General features: G+C 43.5%; 1 protein-coding gene across 1 annotated transcript in view; it reads right to left on the bottom strand.

Annotated features, from left to right (window-relative positions):
* The window catches only part of LOC124612390 (spondin-2-like), a 624,943-nt gene extending 606,590 nt beyond the window's left edge, over nucleotides 1–18,353 (bottom strand). The window contains exon 1 of the mRNA XM_047140568.1: nucleotides 18,066–18,353. Coding sequence (XP_046996524.1) covers nucleotides 18,066–18,315 — 250 coding nt within the window. The 5' untranslated portion in view covers nucleotides 18,316–18,353. The remainder of the gene's footprint in view (nucleotides 1–18,065) is intronic.
* Nucleotides 18,354–20,003: the final 1,650 nt, after the last annotated feature.

Genomic DNA, 20,003 nt, shown 5'->3' with positions numbered 1-20,003 from the left:
GTTAGCCTTCCCCACAAAATTTTTTTCACATTCCGCCGGCCGAAGCAGCCGAGCGGTTCTAGGCGCTACAGTCTGGAACCGCGCGACCGCTACGGTCGCAGTTTCGAATCCTGCCTCGGGCATGGATGTATGTGATGTCCTTAGGTTAGTTAGGTTTAAGTAGTTCTAAGTTCTAGGGGACTGATGACCACTGCAGTTAAGTCCCATAGTGCTCAGAGCCATTTGAACAATTTTTTTCCCATGCGTTCCGTGCAATTTAAGTTGTTCGTAATTGTAATACCTAGGTATTTAGTTGAATTTACTGCTTTTTGATTAGACTGATTTATCGTGTAAGCGAAGTTTAATGAGTTTCTTTTAGCACTCATGTGGATGACCTCACACTTTTCCTTACTTAGGGTCAGCAGCCACTTTCCGGAACATTCAGATATCTTTTCTAAATCGTTTTCCAATTTGTTTTGATCTTCTGATCTTGAAGAGTTTTCACATAAAGAGTTGGGAAGCATCACTTTTCAGCACGCCCTCGTAGTACAATAAGGTGAAAAACGTCATGGGAACCCCCTAACATCTGTTGGTGCCTGCGGAGTGCCGCTACTCGACGTGTCATGGACCAAACAAGTCGTTGGAAGTCCCCTGCAGAAATACTGAGCCATGTTGCCTCTATAGCTGTCCATAATTGCGAAAATGTTGCCGGTGCAGAATGTTGTGCACCAACTGATCTCTCGATTATGTCCGATAAAAGTTCGGTGATATCCATGCTAGGCGATCTGGAGGACCAAATCATTCACTCGAATTGTCCAGAATGTTCTTGAAACCATTAGCGAAAAGTTGTACCCAGTGACATGAATCATTGTTTGGGAACATGAAGACCATGAAAGGCGGCGAATGGTCTCCAAGTAGCCGAACATACTCATTTCTAGTCAGTGATTGCAGTTCGTCGATAGTACCCGTTCAATTCCATGTAAGCCGGCCGCTGTGTCCGAGCGGTTCTAGGCACTTCAGTCCGGAACCACGCGGCTGCTACGGTCGCAGGTTCGAATCTTGCCTCGGGCATTGATGTGTGTGATATCCTTAGTTTAATTAGGTTTACGTAGTTCTAAGTCTAGGGGACTGATGCCTTCAGATGTTAAGTTCTATAATTCATTTCGTCCGCTTCGATCAAGTCCCATAGTGCTTAGAGCCATGTGCACCATGTGAATTCCATCTAAACACAGACTATATCATTGTGGAGCCACCATCAGCTGGCACAGTGACTTGTTGACTACTTGGGTGCATGGCTGCGTGGGGTCTGCACACACTTGAACCCTACCATCAGCTCTTACCAACTGAAACCGGGACACACCGGACCAGACCATGGTTTGCCAATCGTTTAGGGTCCAACCGATATGATCGCGAGCCCAGGAGAGCCGCTGTTGGCGATGTCGCACTATGAGTAAAGGCACTCGGGTCGATCGTCTTTTACCATAGCCCATTAACTCCAAATTTTACCGCACTTTCCCAATGGATACGTTCATCGTATGCCCCACATTCATTTCTGTGGTTATTTCATACACTGTTGGTTGTCTGTCAGCACTGACAACTGTACCTAATCGCCGCAGTTGTCAGCCGTTAAGTGAAGGCCGTCGGGCAGTGCGTTGTCCGTGGTAAGAGGCATCGCTTGAAATTTGGTATTCATGGCATACTGTTTGCACTGTGTATCTCGAAATATTGAATTCCCTAACGATTTTCAAGAATTCAAATGGATCTAAGGACTACGGGACTTAACATCTGAGATCATCAGTCCCCTAGACTTAGAACTACTTAAACCTAACTAACCTAAGGACATCACACACATCCATGCCAGAGGCAGGTCTAACGCTTTGCGAAATGGAATGTCCCATGCGTCTTGCTACAACTACCATTTCGCGTTCAAAATCTGGTAATTCCCGTCGTACGGCCATAATCGCCCCAGAAACCTTTTTACATGAATCACCTTAGTACAAATGACAGCTCTGCCAACTGACTGCTCTTTTCTACCTTGCGTAGGCGGTTCTACTTCCCTCGGTATATGTGCATATCGCTATTGTATGACTTTTGTAACCTCATTGTGTGCTAAAGACCAGAATCAAAAAGTAAAACAATGTAGACGATAGGCAACGTAATTATAATAATGTCGAATAATGACAGATGCTTTCAACTGTTCAGTGGATTACAATACGAATAACAGTACATCAGAAGAGTAAAATAAGAAATAATTAGTTCCTGAGTCGTAGTAAAGTTATCTTTGAAAAGTGCGCCGCAGCGCGTAGCGTGAAGCAGTCGCCCTCCGTTTTCTGGCGGTGGCGCCATTGTCGCAATTGAAGGCTTCGGTGTCTCCCCCTTGCGGGAAATGGGAAAAGTGGGCTGTTCGCGTGGGTTTAAGAAGTGGCTGTATGGGCTCTCGTGGAGAGTTACCAGTCGGGGCATCAAGAAGCGACTTCTCTGCCGTTGCTAGAGGGACAGCGCGCAGACCTCGGCATGAGCGTAAGCAACGCGAGCAGCGGCTCCGTGGTATGGGCGTTAACTGCTCGTCGCGAAAGGAATCTTCCTGAGCGTGGGTCCTCGAGGGGCCTAATTTGCAGTTCGGCCGTATGCTGTCGACCGGCGAGGAGGTTCTGGAAATAGGCGTGCCTTCCTGCGTCCGTTGAAGCGGCCGGCAGCGGGTGGCTCGGCAGAACATTTGGAGGAGTCCTGGGAGTCGTAACGCACCAGAAGTTGAGTATTGATTGTTAACAGATTTTACGAAGTTTAATTGAATTCACTTTACTTATTCTTGTTAATTATACCAGCCGTCTTAAACCCACGCGAACAGCCCACTTTTCCCATTTCCCGCAAGGGGGAGACACCGAAGCCTTCAATTGCGACAATGGCGCCACCGCCAGAAAACGGAGGGCGACTGCTTCACGCTACGCGCTGCGGCGCACTTTTCAAAGATAACTTTACTACGACTCAGGAACTAATTATTTCTTATTTTACTCTTCTGCTGTACTGTTATTCGTATTGTAATCCACTGAACAGTTGAAAGCATCTGTCATTATTCGACATTATTATAATTACGTTGCCTATCGTCTACATTGTTTTACTTTTTGATTCTGGTTTGATTGGGGGTTTCCCGCCATTCATTCTCGTCTGCCCACCCGCGGGAAGATGGTAATATTAGAGGGGTGGTCCGTTTGTCCCCTTTTGAGGACGAAAGGAGGGAGAGTCAGAGTAAATCTGTGGTTCGAATTGCTTCTTTCCCCTCCGAGCTTACCTACGGGTTTATTCGACTATTAGCCTCTGCCATGTCTGTGAAAGTCGAACGCACCAATGGCTGTACTGTTTTAAATGCAAGGGACTAAGACCTGATCCATTCTCTCGCCTGGCATAACTAGTATTACTAGACTCACGTGTAAAAGATACTCTAATAAAGAAGAAAAATTCCTTTTGCCTCGTGGTAAGAAACAGTCAATTGCATAACGAATCCCTGCTCATCTGGAAGCTGTAACATACGTAAATTTGTGTTTATGTATATTTGGCTATAATCGAGCAAGGTTGTTAATGTACGCCGTAGTGGATTTTTTATATTGTGTGTTTTTCTAATTCAATACCTTTTAAGGCATTTACTCAACGTGCTTATGTGTTTTATACAGATAGTTGGTTATTAATGTATTTTCTTGCCATGCAAAAGTTTGCCATTTCATTACGGGTAGAAATTGATGCCTTGAAAGGAGAATGTTGTAAAGGTTCGCAAGTCCTACCTTGCGAGCGTGTGTGTTTGCCCTAAGTTAACTGACAGAAATTTATAAAATTTGTTTTTTTATATATTTTGGAAATGTTAATGTTATCAACTGTGAGTGTCCCCCCCCCCTCCAGTGAGCATGATTCATGCGTTTTGATTTTTCCTATTTTGAGAACTTTTGTGAACAGGATTGTCTTTACATGTTGCAGACAAGTTAGATTCTGCGCCATTTAATGAGCCTGAGTGAGGCTGTTGTGGGCGGCCGTACCTACGGCTGTTGTAACCAAATGGGAAATTTGTCTGCTCAAAAGTGAAGCCATATATTCAATTGGTATTCATTTATTAATAGAGTGAAATTCACCTGTAATTTAGCTGAGCTTGAAACATTATACAGCGTCGCGTTGTATACGTTTAATTGCTTGCCTATACTTGCCTTCTACTGGCGTGAAATTTTTGATAATAATTTAATAATTTAAAAGTCCTTTCCTACCGTAAATTGTGACTTATTCGTTAAATGATTGTTGGTTTTTTTTAAATGTCGTAAAGTCTTGCAACAAATTTGAATAAAGAGTATTACTGAAAATTGTGTGTAATTTCACCAGTTATTCCTTGGCGCCTACTTCCACTTTACATTTTGTGTATTAATTGTGATTAATGACCTTTGGTGAACCAGTAGTAATTTTACGGTTCAGTTCTTAGTGTACGTATTTAATTTTTTTGTGTTTCTGGCGACTTCCTCCACGTACCGAGTCTTAGAAGCTCGTTTTACGTGTAACTGCAGCTGGGAATAGGTGGCGCGGAGTCGAGAAAACACTCCCTGCTCTGCTCTGCACAGTATCGCCAGAGATCGTGGGCCCCGAAGCCAGCGGCTTGAAGGCGATTAGTGGCACAGCAGCCTCCCTCGTGCGCCCCCTCGCTGAAGCTTTAGCGAATCACGCTAATGGGTATCGCCCCTATCCGTTAAGGCAGAGGGATAAGCTGCTCTTCGGTCTTAGTGGACTCTAGGAAGTACACACACTAATCGAAGGTACTTTGACTCGCTTCCCTCCACTTGATGTTGTACCGACAGAAGGACTAGTCTGAACTTCTACCGTAATCGAGCGCTGTAAACACTGCATCATACGGAGCTACGGGATTTAGAAATTTATCCGTTGTGGAGGTTCCGCTTCGCGTATTCACTGCAATTGTAATGCTTTTTATTTTTTATTTACTTATTTACTTATTTATTGACTGGTTCTAACAAACGTTTGTTGAAATATTTACTGGATATGTTTCAGTAATGAAATTGTAGCGCTGGTAGTGCAGATTCTCTTCGTCGATTGTCTGATAATCAAATCAGGAATCTATAGCTCTGTGCATGAATTTGTTGCTGGTGGTACGCGTTGTAAAATACAGAACTTCGTCTGTATTTATTTATTTTCACTGGTTAGCGAAATAAATTAAGGTTAATATTTACTAAGACTCATATCTGCCATGATATTGTATTGAGAACACATGGAGCCGTTATAGGTCGAAATGACGGAACTGAGAAACTCATTCACATAAACAGTGCCATTAGAAGGACCCTCCCAAGAAAGTAAGATAAGAAATTTCCGTTAAATTTTATAAAGTTATGTCGTTATCAGCATCAATGTATGGGACTGACCCTTGTGTAATGGGAAAAAAAATGAAACATAGCAGGATACACAAAGATTACAAAAGAAACGTCCGCGCCCTTGGCTGAGTGGATATGTTCGCGCTCCTGTTGCGACGACAGCCGGAGTCTATTACTCCGGACGAACACCTACGGCCGGCCGCTGTGACGAGCGGTTCTAGGCGCTTCAGTCCGGAAGCGCGCTGCTGCTACAGTCGCAGGTTCGAATCCTGCCTCGGGCATGGATGTGTGTGATGTCAAATGTTTCAAATGACTCTGAGCACTATTGGACTTAACATCTAAGGTCATCAGTCCCTAGAAGTTAGAACTACTTAAACCTAACTAACCTAAGGACATCACACACATCCATGCCCGAGGCAGGATTCGAACCTGCGACCGTAGCGGTCGCGTGGTTCCAGACTGTAGCGCCTACAACCGCTCGGCCACTCCGGCCGGCTCGGTCGAAGAAAAATAAGAAAAGTAAAGAGAATAAGTTTAACAATCCGGTAAATTTTCAGTATAAAGCATATTATAGCTAATGTTCACTAAACTGATATAGGCTGTACCGGTTTCGTCTGCCTAGTCGTAATCAACAACTCATAAATATTGTCCGGTTGATGGCTGCATCGAAACCTGTTGGGAGTCAAAATTTCACTGAGGCTCCTACTAGAGGACTAAGGAAGAGAACCGGGAAGATGAGAAATGTCAGCGGAAATGAAAAAGGAAGCCTCGGAATGAGAACTCCACCTTCTACATTTCCATGACAGCTTTGTGTGTTTGCCTTTACGTGAAACTAAATTAGAGTGAATATGATATTATTTCAGACGCTGTTATTACGACAACTTTTCGCTAAAGCATTAAATTCGTAGTTTATGAAGCAGTCAGTATCATGAAGTAATTCACTATTATTACAAACTATTATTGACACACTGCTTTAATCAATTTTATTTTTGTTTTTTAAGAACGATGCGTGTTTCGATGGTCATGCTATGCCAAATAGCCAACACGTGTACGTCGCGAACAAATTTAACGACATAGGAGTGGTGTAATATACGTGATGATGAAGGCATGACCATCGAAATGCGTAGCGATATTAAAAATTAAAATAAAAGTGACTGAAGCAGTGAACCAATCATTTTTGTATCTAATTATTCCAAGCCTATAACAAGCACCCCAGTACACATGATATATTTGTCTCTGTTATTGTCCATATACTATACAAACTTTCGAAATATGTTCATCAAATATAAATGTGAGGAAACAAACGACGATCTTTCACGGAAACACTAACAAAATTAATAAAACAACACGAGTGCTACATAGAATGGAGTACTAACTCTGAACATTAAATGTAGAGGAGGGAAGACTTTGCGACAAAGGTTAACTATGAAATATCACGTTTTTTGGAAACAGAATTCAATGTAATAATAAGAATATCAAAACTTTTATGTTATTAGTACTGCTGTTATAATTGTACACATGAATGACATTTAAGTTTAATCACAACAGCAATAACAGCAAAAATATAACTTGAATTTCTTATGCTCAGCTTTCGTTCTACAGGGCATAAAAGCGAGTTGTCTCAGTTATTCTTAGCGCAGAATGATTTCTCAGATCTTTGCTCATCTTATCACTGATACTCTCGCATGTGTGACTGCACATGTACGTCACATATAACGATTTCCATCCCATTCGGATAATTCGTTTGTGGTGCGTCATATTTTTTTTTCTTTTTTGTTTAGCGAGTATTAGCTTCTTACTGGAAAACTATCGGCACTGATAATGTGCATTGCTGATCCTCTGCTTAGGTACAGAGCGGATGTAGTTCTTTGCTTGATGTGGTTCTACTACACAATTATAATGAACGCTGGGAAAAGCTTTGCTGTTGAATTTTACAAGCATTACTGGAGTAATTGATTTGAAACTCTCTTTATGTATCAGTGGCTCAGAAGTATTAGCTAAATAGTGTTGGCGAAAAGAATGCCATATATTGTTGACCGTTGCGTATAGAACAAGAAGGGAGCAGAACGCTTATATTATGGAAACCGGTGAATGAATAGATTCTACAGGCTGTCAAGATATTCAGACAACGAATTTAACAATACTAGGTCGAAAGACACCCAACACGCGCTCCCTATCGCTAGGTTCACACAATGTTGATGGCACAGACCAATTTCATGCTTCATTTCCATACATCCGCGGAGTATCCCCAGGTTTCCGGGACGTCGCCTTGTAAAGAAAGTGAATGCTTACGGAATGAAAGACGAGGTACGCAGTTCGATTAAAGACTAATCGTCAAACAGATGTTAGAAAATTGTTTCCATTTGAGAGAACTGGTCAGACAGGGCAGTAGCTGTGTGTAATAAACTCAATGGACAAACGACACGCGGAAGTGTTTAGCCATTTGAAGATATACATTGACTGCAGATGTGGGATCTGAGGAGTCTGTTACAGGCATGTGTGTAGCGAACAGGGCCAGCAGTTCGCGAGTTTCCAAGCTTAAACATTGCACGATAATCGGTAAGACGCATGGGCTACGATATGTCGGAGATTACACAAGATTTCGTATTTCCAATGTTCACACCATCTAGGGTGGGTTTTCAGCATCGCAAAGACAATGCATCCACACTCGCAGCACGAAGCATTTGACAAAGTGACGTTACATCGTTTCCGCAGAAGTATGTGGAGCATTAGCCGGCAACTTTCAGTGAGATCGTCAGCGATTTCAGTGCGTGCCATCCGGAATTCATTACTCCCAGCCGACAATCAACAACCTGCCCGGAGCCTTTTCCTAACTATTGACCATCAGCGACTGGTCGTGTCCGTGACATTGCCGGAACAACAACTGTTCGCCTCCGTGACATTACTTAAGTGACATTACATAAGTCACACGTGTCTTCAGTGTGATGCTAAAGAACAGTCATTTCGAGGCAGATATCTGAAGCCATGAAGCAGAGGTAGGAAGATAATCTCGAAGATCTCCTGGCTAAAATGAATTTTTCACAAGTAATGGATTCACACGGATCTATCCAGCACCCTCCAGCTACCATTCACAAGAGCTCCGAAACAACTGAAGAAATCCTAAATTCCTATCTCAACATTTTATGTCAGTATTTCCGTAAATGGAGGTCACAACCTAATTCAGATAAAAAAGTTTTATTTTTTATCAGTCCAATGGACTGGCACACAGGGCGTTGATGTCTGTTTTGAGGGTGATAAACTTCTTCATGTCACAGGTCCAAAATACATTGTGATCACATTATACAGGACACTTTCTTTTAACGAGCACTTGACAGGAACATCTGCTAAACTCAAAAGCAGAAATAGCATTCTCCATAAACTCTGTGGGATTAGATGGAAATCGTTAGCAGACACACTTCGAGTATCAGCGCTCGGATTGGTAAACTCAAAAGCAGAATACTGCGCCTCTGTGTGACTTAATGGTCCGTGTGTGAGAAAGACAAATGTACAATTTAACGTAGACGTGCGTGCTGTTAGCAGACCCCATTAACTTACCTATCTTCAGTAACGTATCATCTCCTGAAATCAGACGGTGTATTGTTGATAATCTCGACCTTCCAATATTGAATGAAGCATTCCTGTGAAGCGGAAAAGATGATCAATACATCCCACTCTTATCAGAGCCAGGACTCTTACTGAAAATGAAGTCAATGCCACTGATGAATGGAAACGGCGTTGACAACAAAAGTGTCCTCCCCCGCAGCTAACTGCCTCACTTACAGAGAGTGTCGGTACATTTTCCATCGCCCGTTTGGATGTGGTTCTGGGTAGATCAAATTGCCCGAGGGTGATTAAATCCTAGTTATGTCTCGTGGGACCACCCTCGGGCAATCTGATCTACCCAGAACCACATCCAAACGGGCCATCGAAAATGTACCGACACTCTCTATAAGTGGGGCAAAAGTTCATCACCATCCTCTGACAGTGGTGCAGAGCGACAGAGAGTTACTAATGTTGTATCAACATGTCCTGCGCATGCCTACATGGATCCTTCCGAAGATTTCCTTGGTAGCGACGAGTGGTGTGATAAAACATATAATAGATGTTGGTACTGACCTATAGTTGTCCTTATTTTCTGTCACCTTATGCTGGATAGCTGTGTTGAAATGTTGATATGTAGCAGTTTAGTAATCTTTTTATAGGTATAATTGTTCTTGTGATTCGAAAATTCTTAATGACAGTGCGACTTAGCTTTTTATCATGGTAAAATGCAAGGAAACCTAAAGATGATCAACGTTTCATGAAAAGATGACTGACTGCGAACAAAAATTTTGCAACATGTGACTAAATCAGTGCAAAGGCACGACATTGTTTGCTTATCCGCCAACGATCAATCAGCTGAATCTGCCAAATGTGTAGCAATGTCCCTCTGCAGCCACTTGAAGTGGAGTAGCGACGATATTTGTGTATTATCCGACAGTGTGGTACTCTTACAGAGTTGAAATGACGAAACAAGAAGGGCTCCGCGAATTGACACGTCCTTGTTTACAATAGTAAGCGCGAGAGCGCAGCCGGAATGTTCAGTGACCTCAAGTGCCAAAAACTAACAGTAATACATTCGACAGCGAACGATCTAAAACGGACCAAGAGACATTTTCATTCCTCCTACATACATCACACAGTATAACTCTGACTTTTAAATCATAGAAATGTGCGCTTATACGGAAACGTATTGATGATAAAGCGTTCTTGGGATTTAGCGGGCAGGGCTAATTGTAAACTCATGCTTTTCGTAGATGTGATGGTTATCTATGAGGAAGTCTTACCCTACGAAAGCTGTAGTAATATCCATCTCATACTGACAAAATATCAACCTGATACAAATACTGGAAATTAGTTCTTAAAATGGAGAAATATGAATCTCTGTACACTGAAAAATATAAGAATTTAATATCTCTGAGCGTACGGTTAACGATAGATATACAGGGTCCCTCTCCTAAGAGTCGTCAAGCCCATTTTCTGTGATGTTTCACACCGTATTTGCAATTTCATTTTCGGATTGCGTAGCTGGAGTCAGCCGAAACAAATACTGCTTATCACGTCTTTCAAGCGACGCCCAATGTCGACGGAAAGCGTCGATTTGTTAAATGTTACAAAGAAAATTGTTTTTGAACTGGAGTTTTACGTGATCATTTGATAGAGCGGTCCCAAATTAGTCTAGTGCGATATCCGTTTTATCGATATGTATTAACAAGGATGGTATAACATCAAGAATAACGAGTATTCCAGAAGCGACAATTTTTCTCTGGTCCGCGCTGACTGCTACCGCCAAGTATGCATTTATACTGAGCGACTGCTGGAGTACTGATTATTTTTCGTGTTTTACTATCCCTATTAATACATATCGATAAACAAATATCGCACTAGACTAATGTGGGACAGGTTTGTGGAATGGTCACGTAAAACTCCGCTCTACAAATCATTTTTCATGTTAACGGGAAACAAATCGAAACTTTCCGCCGACACTAGTCGTCGCATTGAAGGCGTTATTACCAGTATTTGTTTCGGCTGACTCCAGCTACACAACGCAATAACAAAATTGCAATTATCTGCTGAAATACCTTAGAAAATGCGCCTTACGACTATTAGGAGGGGCACTCAGTAGAAAGTGCGTTACTCACCATGTCTGCAACAGATATAGAATATAAAATGAAAATGAATGTCGATTGCACGTTATTTAGACGTGTGAGATTATTAAATGTTAGTTTAAACAGTAATTTGTCGTTGTTTGATCTAATGTAGCAAAAACCCGAAATCTGGGAGAGAAAAGAGGGTATATAAAGAACAGCAGCCCAAATTGTCACAGATGTACTTGATTGGCGGGAGGGCGTTAAAGGTATACTGCAACATTGTTATCCAACTGAAGAAAGCCATGTAATAACAGACGAAAGCCGAGGCAGAATATGTTCAGGCTGAAAGCTACCAACGTTCTTAAGTCTCCTGATCCGTAGCGACCTTTAAAATACAAATGATTAACAACAGCTTGCACAGATGAATAGACAGACTCATCCTGATTTAGAAAGGAACTTCAATATGTGGTTCACTAAAAAACTCCGATTGTTTAGGGATATTTTACAAATATTTTGATATGAGGCCCCACTAGTCTCCGATGACTCATTACATTTGATTTGCTACATCTTTTATCTTTTTATCTGTACTGCACTGAAAACATCTGGACAACAATGCAACTGGCGACGATGTATGTGTGTGTGAATTCCTAAGGGACCAAACTTCGGTCGGTCCCTATACTTACACACTACTTAAAATAACTTATGCTAAGAACAACACACACACCCATGACCGATGGAGGACTCGAACCTCGGGCGGGAGTAGCCGCACAGTCAGTGGCATGTCGCCTCTAACTGCGCGGCCACTCCGTGCGGCAAGCGACGGTATGCGCTGTGGATTGTGTTAGGAAACAAACTTGTTCTATTTTCCCAAGATACTTGCTGTTCACTGTTATAACGCCGGCTTTGATCTTCTCCCTCAAGCCTTCATTCAGTGCTAGTCGACTCCGTTTCGGATATGCTTTTCCGGAATTGTTGGTGGTGGGAATTGCTGGAGGATGTTAGACGCTATTATAGCGAAACGCAATTGAGAAAGTTTAATAGAACAGGTATTTGCGACTGACTGCAGAATTATTGTACATCTACATCTACATCTACATTTATACTCCGCAAGCCACCTAACGGTGTGTGGCGGAGGGCACTTTACATGCCACTGTCATTACCTCCCTTTCCTGTTCCAGTCGCGTATGGTTCGCGGGAAGAACGACTGTCTGGAAGCCTCCGTGCGCGCTCTAATCTCTCTAATTTTACATTCGTGATCTCCTCGGGAGGTTTAAGTAGGGGGAAGCAATATATTCGATACCTCATCCAGAAACGCACCCTCTCGAAACCTGGCGAGCAAGCTACACCGCGATGCAGAGCGCCTCTCTTGCAGAGTCTGCCACTTGAGTTTATTAAACATTTCCGTAACGCTATCACGGTTACCAAATAACCCTGTGACGAAACGCGCCGCTCTTCTTTGGATCTTCTCTATCTCCTCCGTCAAACCTATCTGGTACGGATCCCACACTGATGAGCAATACTCAAGTATAGGTCGAACGAGTGTTTTGTAAGTCACCTCCTTTGTTGATGGATTACATTTTCTAAGCACTCTCCCAATGAATCTCAACCTGGTACCCGCCTTACCAACAATTAATTTTATATGATCATTCCACTTCAAATCGTTCCGCATGCATACTCCCATTTATTTTACAGAAGTAACTGCTACCAGTGTTTGTTCCGCTATCATATAATCATACAATAAAGGATCCTTCTTTCTATGTATTCGCAATACATTACATTTGTCTATGTTAAGGGTCAGTTGCCACTCCCTGCACCAAGTGCCTATCCACTGCAGATCTTCCTGCACTTCGCTACAATTTTCTAATGCTGCAACTTCTCTGTATACTACAGCATCATCCGCGAAAAGCCGCATGCAACTTCCGACACTATCTACTAGGTAATTTATATATATTGTGAAAAGCAATGGTCCCATAACACTCCCCTGTGGCACGCCAGAGGTTACTTTAACGTCTGTAGACGTCTCTCCATTGATAACAACATGCTGTGTTCTGTTTGCTAAAAACTCTTCAATCCAGCCACACAGCTGGTCTGATATTCCGTAGGCTCTTACTTTGTTTATCAGGCGACAGTGCGGAACTGTATCGAACGCCTTCCGGAAGTCAAGAAAAATAGCATCTACCTGGGAGCCTGTATCTAATATTTTCTGGGTCTCATGAACAAATAAAGCGAGTTGGGTTTCACACGATCGCTGTTTCCGGAATCCATGTTGATTCCTACATAGTAGATTCTGGGTTTCCAAAAACGACATGATACTCGAGCAAAAAACATGTTCTAAAATTCTACAACAGATCGACGTCAGAGATATAGGTCTATAGTTTTGCGCATCTGCTCGACGACCCGTCTTGAAGATTGGGACTATCTGTGCTCTTTTCCAATCATTTGGAACCGTCCGTTCCTCTAGAGACTTGCGGTACACCGCTGTTAGAAGGGGGGCAAGTTCTTTCGCGTATCTTGTATCGTCACAAGCACGCGTACATCTCGCTTAAGGGTCGCGAAGAAAAGATTAGAGATGTCAGGGTTCATATGGAAGGATTTAGCCAATGTAACGGGGCAGGGAGTGACTGACAGTGGCGCAAAGCGCCCTGCGGCCGACACTGTATCGTGCCTTGCAGAGTACCTACGAGCCAAAACATTACGACCAACTGCTTAACAAATTGTCTGTGCGTCTTTGGAACGAAGAACATCACTGTTTATGAGTATCAGGAGTACGACTGTTTGTTGGTTGGTTTGTGGAGGTACGTGGCACTGTATGTCTACACACAGGTCATGTAATTCGCGTAAATAACGGGCCTCTGATTTGCATTCTCGGCGATCGTACCTGATCGAGACCCAGATGGTTTCCACAGGGTTTAGCAGGCAAATTTGGTCGTCGGAACATCAACGTGTGTTCACTATAATGATCCTTAGACCACTGTGGCACGGTTGTGGCTCGGAGACACGGAAACTTATGCTGCTGAAAGACGACATCGCCGTTGGGGAAGATATCGGCTATGAAGGGATGAAGTTGGTTCGCAGCTGTCGGCGTGTCTTTGATTACCACCACAGGTCCCAAAGTGCAGGTGAATGTCTCCATAGCATAATACTGTTCCCACCCGCCTGCGTCCGTGACGCGCTGCATGTTTTGAGGCGCCGTTCATCTCTATGATGGCGTTTGTGGAGACGACCGTCAACGTACTTTAGCAAAAATGTGATTCAGCCGAAGGACCCACACGTTTCCATTGATCGACAGTCGAATCACGATGGTCCCGTGCCCACTGCAATCGTAACTCACAATGTCACTAGGTCAGAGTGTCAACACGTATGGGTGGTCTGCTGTGGAGCTCCATGTTCAACAACGTACGACGAACGATGTGCTCCGAAACACTTGTGCGTGCACCAGCATTGTGCTCTTTCGCCAGAGATGCCACAGATCACAATCTGTCAGTCCTACTTTACAGAGCAGACAAGCATCTGAACCCAACCTTCTGAGAAGAGTCGTGGACGTCCAACCATTTAGCGCCTCGTAGATATTTGACTGTAGTTCCACCTCTTTCCGTAGATGCTCACGACAGTAGCACGTGAACATTCGACCAGCTTCTCCGTTTTCGAGATAGTCGTTCTTAGGCTCTGCGCAATAATTATCCTCAACGAATTTTGCATTTGCAGCCAATATCTTCGCTAGTGTGATTCCCCGTCTGTATCTGCTCTGCTTACATGCAATTGTTTCCACGTTACTTGCGCGCAACGCCACCAGGCGGCGTCCAGCGTCGCAGCGGGTAGTGGTCATAATGTTTTGGCTTATCAGTGTATGTAGATGTAGATTAAAAGTTACATCCAGCAGGATGAGTACGTTCACTAACGAGTTGCTGGTGCTAAGCTTCAGTGATGTTGTGGCCGTCACTGCGGGAACACGTCATCATGGTGTTGAGCCGCTTTTCCGCTGCGTTGACTGTACCCATACATGACGTCCATACAACTCAATTCCTCATGAGTAAACCTATCCATACTGCTATGTATCACTGTTGACTGGAAAACATAAACAAGTCGTACTGAAAAAAATTTTGACTGCGCAGAATCAAGTGAGCATTACAGATGTCAACAGGGAGTACTGTGAATGAAAGAAACACATTTGTTTCTGAAAAAGACACGCAGGACATACCGTCGACATTTGTACTGTTGTGCATGTATTTTCAGAGCAATAAAGTTATCGGGACAATCGGGGAAAAGAAGCCAAACGAAATGCAATTATTCAGTAAAAGCCAATGAGGGCCGCAGGCCCTTTGTACTAAAATATTCTGAAAATATCTCGCATCAGTCTCCGAAACTTTGTCAATAGTCTTCGGGTTCACCCTGTTCACATGTTTGCAAGTTGCGGCGTACTCACAAAAAAATTTTCCACCGATCCGGAAAAATACTTGCGTTATTGCAATTCCAGTCTTGGATCACAATTTAGTTAACTTTGGTCGGTATCGACTACCTTCAGATCTAGAAAATGTAATTTCATAGAGCTAGCCAAATTACTCCCTACTAGACGAATGTAAGGCAGAAATGAATTGTACAGCATATGCTTATTTAAGTCAAAATGTGTTGCCTTACACATATCGCCGGCCGGTGTGGCCGAGCGGTTTTAGGCGCTTCAGTCTGTAACCGCGCGACCGCTACGGTCGCAGGTTCGAATCCTGCCTCGGGCATGGATGTGTGTGATGTCCTTAGGTTAGTTATGTTTAACTAGTTCTAAGTTCTAAGGTGTGGTTCGGTTTCGTCAAGCAAATAAAATTATGGTACGGAAAGAGCACCATTGAAACGTACACACTGCACATGAAACCAGTTATACTACTGTGCAGAGACAAGAAACGCGCCTCCGTCGAAGTAGAGATTATGTAAACTTCTAATATACGAGTGTTGGAACTTTAATAGTGGCAACTATTTATTTACAGCTCGTACAAAATAGATACGTGTTTCAAAGTTTTACTGACCTTCAAAGTAGTCACCAGCATTGTGTATTGCCCGTTGCAGCTATGTGGAAGTCGTAGGATACCCTTAGCAGTGCCAGTTATGTTGACAGTTCGAGCGGCGCGGTCTATTGCCCGACGAATTTGTAGCAGTTCTGAAGAGAATGCCGTGAAGTGTTTCCTTTAGAAATCGAGCTGAACTCGCGATGGCTTAAGTCAGGGGTGTGCAGTAGGTGTTATAGCACTTAGCAGGCCCATCAGTCAAACAAATCAGTAACAGCTTGCACTGTACGTGCTTGAGCATTGTCCTGCAAAATGATGCTCAGGTCCTGCAGAAAGCGTCATCACTTCTGTCTCTATGCTGTTCATTTTTGGAACACAACCTACGACACGCATCTATTCTGTACGAGCTGTAAACAAATAGTAGCCACTATTAAAGTTCCAACCCTCGTAGTTGTTTGTTTTAATATAGCCTCCTTTCCTACTACATTTATTATATGACATGTACCTACAGTGATTTCCGTTTTATCTTCTAAATTTCCTTTTATTATATTTGAACTAAGTTTTTGTATGTGTGAGTGTAAGGAATGTACTTCTTTGAAATGATGTAAATTGACGTGGGGCGGCAACATCTAGCAGACTTGGATAGTGCCATGTTTCTTGCCGCTGCACGGTAGTATGACGGAGTCTCTCTTCATGTGCCGTATGTAGGCTTGAATGGTGCTCTTTAAATACCATAATTTTATTTCTTTGACGAAGACGAAATGGCTAATAATTTTGACTTCACCATCACAGGTAATGGTGTAATATATGTAACGCAACATGTATTGACTCAGGCATGGATATGTTGTACATTTGTTTTATACTCGTTTTCTGCCTTACATTCAGATAGGAGTGTATTGTAAATTAAGATAGCTGTATGTCCTTATATTTTCCAGGTCTGAAGATGTTCATTTTCGTCCAAAACTAATAGCCTGATTAAAAATAAACATCCTGATTCAAGTCAGGAATTGTAATAAAGCACCTAAACAGGGTGTTCGCAAATTTGCTTTACGTACTTCTAGAACTTGTAGAGGGGAGTGAGTACGTAGCATTTTGAACAGGAATCCATGTCAGAAAACGTACCGTGTCCTTTCTACGAGGTTTCAACTCAGATGTGCCATACCTCCTTCCATTCAATCTAACTGATCTTGCATACTTGATCTTACTACAAAACGCACTGGACTCATTCTTGGAAACCGTGCCACTGAAAGTCCGTAAGCAAATGTGGTTTCAACATGATGGTGCAGCATCTCACTTCTCACGTGCCGTTCTGAGACATCACAACAGGCTATATGGTGGCCAAGCCGAGGTGGGCCAACCGCGTGGCCACCGCGATCGGCGGATTTAACTCATATTGACTATTTCTTTTGGGATCGCGTGCAATGTTTAATTTATGAGGCTTCTGCAGGGACAGAAGAAGGTCTGATGGCTCGAATTCTGGCCACTGCGCTTGAAATTGAAGAGACACCAGGATGGATGGAGAATGTGTAGAATATGCTTCGTATGTGCAGTGTCTGACGTTAGTGGTCACCACATCGAGCCGCTGTTGTAATGCATCAGTTCTGTTCTGTACGTTAATTATGTTGTGTTCTTTTTGTTTTGGAATACTGTAAACACGTAGTGCTTAAATGTTAATACAAACAAATGCGCCTAAGTAATAAATGGATGTTTCTTTATGTGTGCTCCCGAAATGTTACCTAATAATTGTACTGTGTTACGCCTAATTCAGTTCCTCAAGCTGAAGTGGATGAGTTAAACATCTGAGTTGAAACCGTAGTAGAACGGAAACTGTACGTTCCCGAACATGGGTTCCTATTCAAAATATTATGTAGTCCTGTAAGTCAGTAAGGGGAATTTCCGAACACCCTGTATACTTTTAGGTATTCCTCTGGAATGGAGTAGGAAGGTGACAACGTGCTGGTGGTGCACTACATACCCTCTGCCACACGCCTCACGGTGGCATTTGAGGTGCAACCGTAGATTGTTGTACGTAATAGACGGCGAGAATGTAGTTGCAGTCAGAAAGATGCAAGAAAACAGGAAAAAAACAGGGCAGTTAGTGGTGGACTCACCGATGAGTGCAGAGAACTGTGCGGGCGGCCTCCAGTCCGGGAAGTGCTTGGGGAAGCGCGCCCTGTCCCAGAAGGTGTGCAGCACGAGCCGGTAGACCAGCAGGTGCTGGCTGGCCGGCGTGCCGCCCCCGCCGCCCCCACCTGCGGGCACCGCCCCCGGCAGCGAGGCGGCCAGGCCCAGCAGCAGCAGTAGCATCAGCGACAAGAGCGACCGGGCGCCGCACGCGCGCGCCGCAGCGGTAGTGGACATGCCTGACTCCCTCTCGGCTCCCGCCTACGCACCACACCGCCAGCCTCGCAGACTACCGGGACGCGGCCGCCGCCGCTTCAATTATAGACGACGGCCGCCGGTGCTCGGCTGTTTCCGCCGCCGCTCGGGCGCGTGCGCCGACTCGGCCGCTGCTCCTCCCGCGCGCCGTAATTGCTCCAGACGAGCGCGCGCGCCTTGCAGTACTGTACTGTGCGCAGCCAATGTGGCGTGCACCCCTCTCATGCGCTCACGTGACCTAGAAACATAACGTACGGCGGCAGTGATCGAGTTACTGCACCAGATGCGAAGTGAAATCGTCGATGCTGAAATACGCTTTCCTTCGTATGAGAACACTAATTATCCTGGCGTCGAACTTTACGAGCTCGTTAGCGTTTCCTAGCAATGTGATTCTCGCTTGGTGACACTAATATCCTCCTTCATTTATTCTAATTCTGGTTTCGTCTTTGAATTCGATTATTTATAGAGCAGCGAAAGTACCGTGGGCTATCGCAGACTATCATAAGTAAGAGTAGATTACAGTAGTCTTCCTGGTGGCTTCGGTCAGTCACGGTTATGCCCGTGTTTCCTGTAAGTTAGGTGTGTTGCATACCTATTGGGTGTTACCTCCCCATAGCGATCGCTTTCTTTAAATCAGTGCCTTACTAAATTTCTCTAAAAATCCGAAGTGGTGTATCGTCTAGAAACTGAGTTAGGATTCATAAAGAGCCTGATAATCTGCAGGCATTTTTGCTCTACATAGTTATCCTCCTATCTGTTACTTAAAACGTAAACTGTATTTATAGCAAAATTGAAACTGTCAATGTTTAATTCAAGTTTTATCCGACAGTTGTTGATCTGTAACGTTAAACAGAGAAATGTTGTAATAAGAATAAAGAAATGAATATAGATTTATCATAGCTGCATCTACATCTACATAGATACTCCGCAGCCACAGCATGGGGAGTGGCGGAGGGTAGCCTGTACCACCACTAGCCATTTTCTTTCTTGTTCCACTCGCAAATAGAACGAGGGAAAACAACTGCTGTATGACTTCGTATGAGCCCTAACTTCTCGTATCTTACCTTCGTGGTCCTTATGCGTAATTTTGTGCTGGCAGCAGTAGAATCGTTTGGTGGTCAGCTTATAATGCCGCTTCTCAAAATTTTCTCAATAGTTTTTCTTGAAAAGTACGCCACCTTCCCTCCAGGGATTCCCGTTTGTGTTCCCGAAGCATGTCTGTAACATTTACGTGTTGTTCGAATCTACTGGTAACAAATTTAGCTACTCACCTCTCAATTGCTTCGATGACTTCCTTCAATCCGACCTGATACGTGTTCCAAACACTAGAGAAGAGGAAATAACAGCGGCCTATACGCGGTCCCCTTTACAGATGAACCACTCTTTCCTAAAAATTTTCCAATAATCCGAAGTGGACCATTCGCCTTCCCTACCACAGTTCTCACACCATATCGCTTTGGAACGTAACACCCAGATATTTAAACGACTTGACTGTATCAAGCAGGATGCTAGTAATACTGTATCCGAACATTACAGGATTGTTTTTCCTACTCATCCGCATTAACTTACATTTTTCCACATTTAGAGCTATTTGCCATTCATCATAATAACTCGAAATTTTGTTTAAGTTGTAATGTATCTTTACTACAGTCAGTCAACTTTGACACTTA

This window comes from Schistocerca americana, chromosome 4 (assembly GCF_021461395.2).
Source record: "Schistocerca americana isolate TAMUIC-IGC-003095 chromosome 4, iqSchAmer2.1, whole genome shotgun sequence".
Lineage (NCBI taxonomy): Eukaryota > Metazoa > Arthropoda > Insecta > Orthoptera > Acrididae > Schistocerca > Schistocerca americana.
The sequence above is the reverse complement of the archived record's forward strand: the minus strand, read 5'-3'. Positions and strand labels throughout refer to the sequence as shown.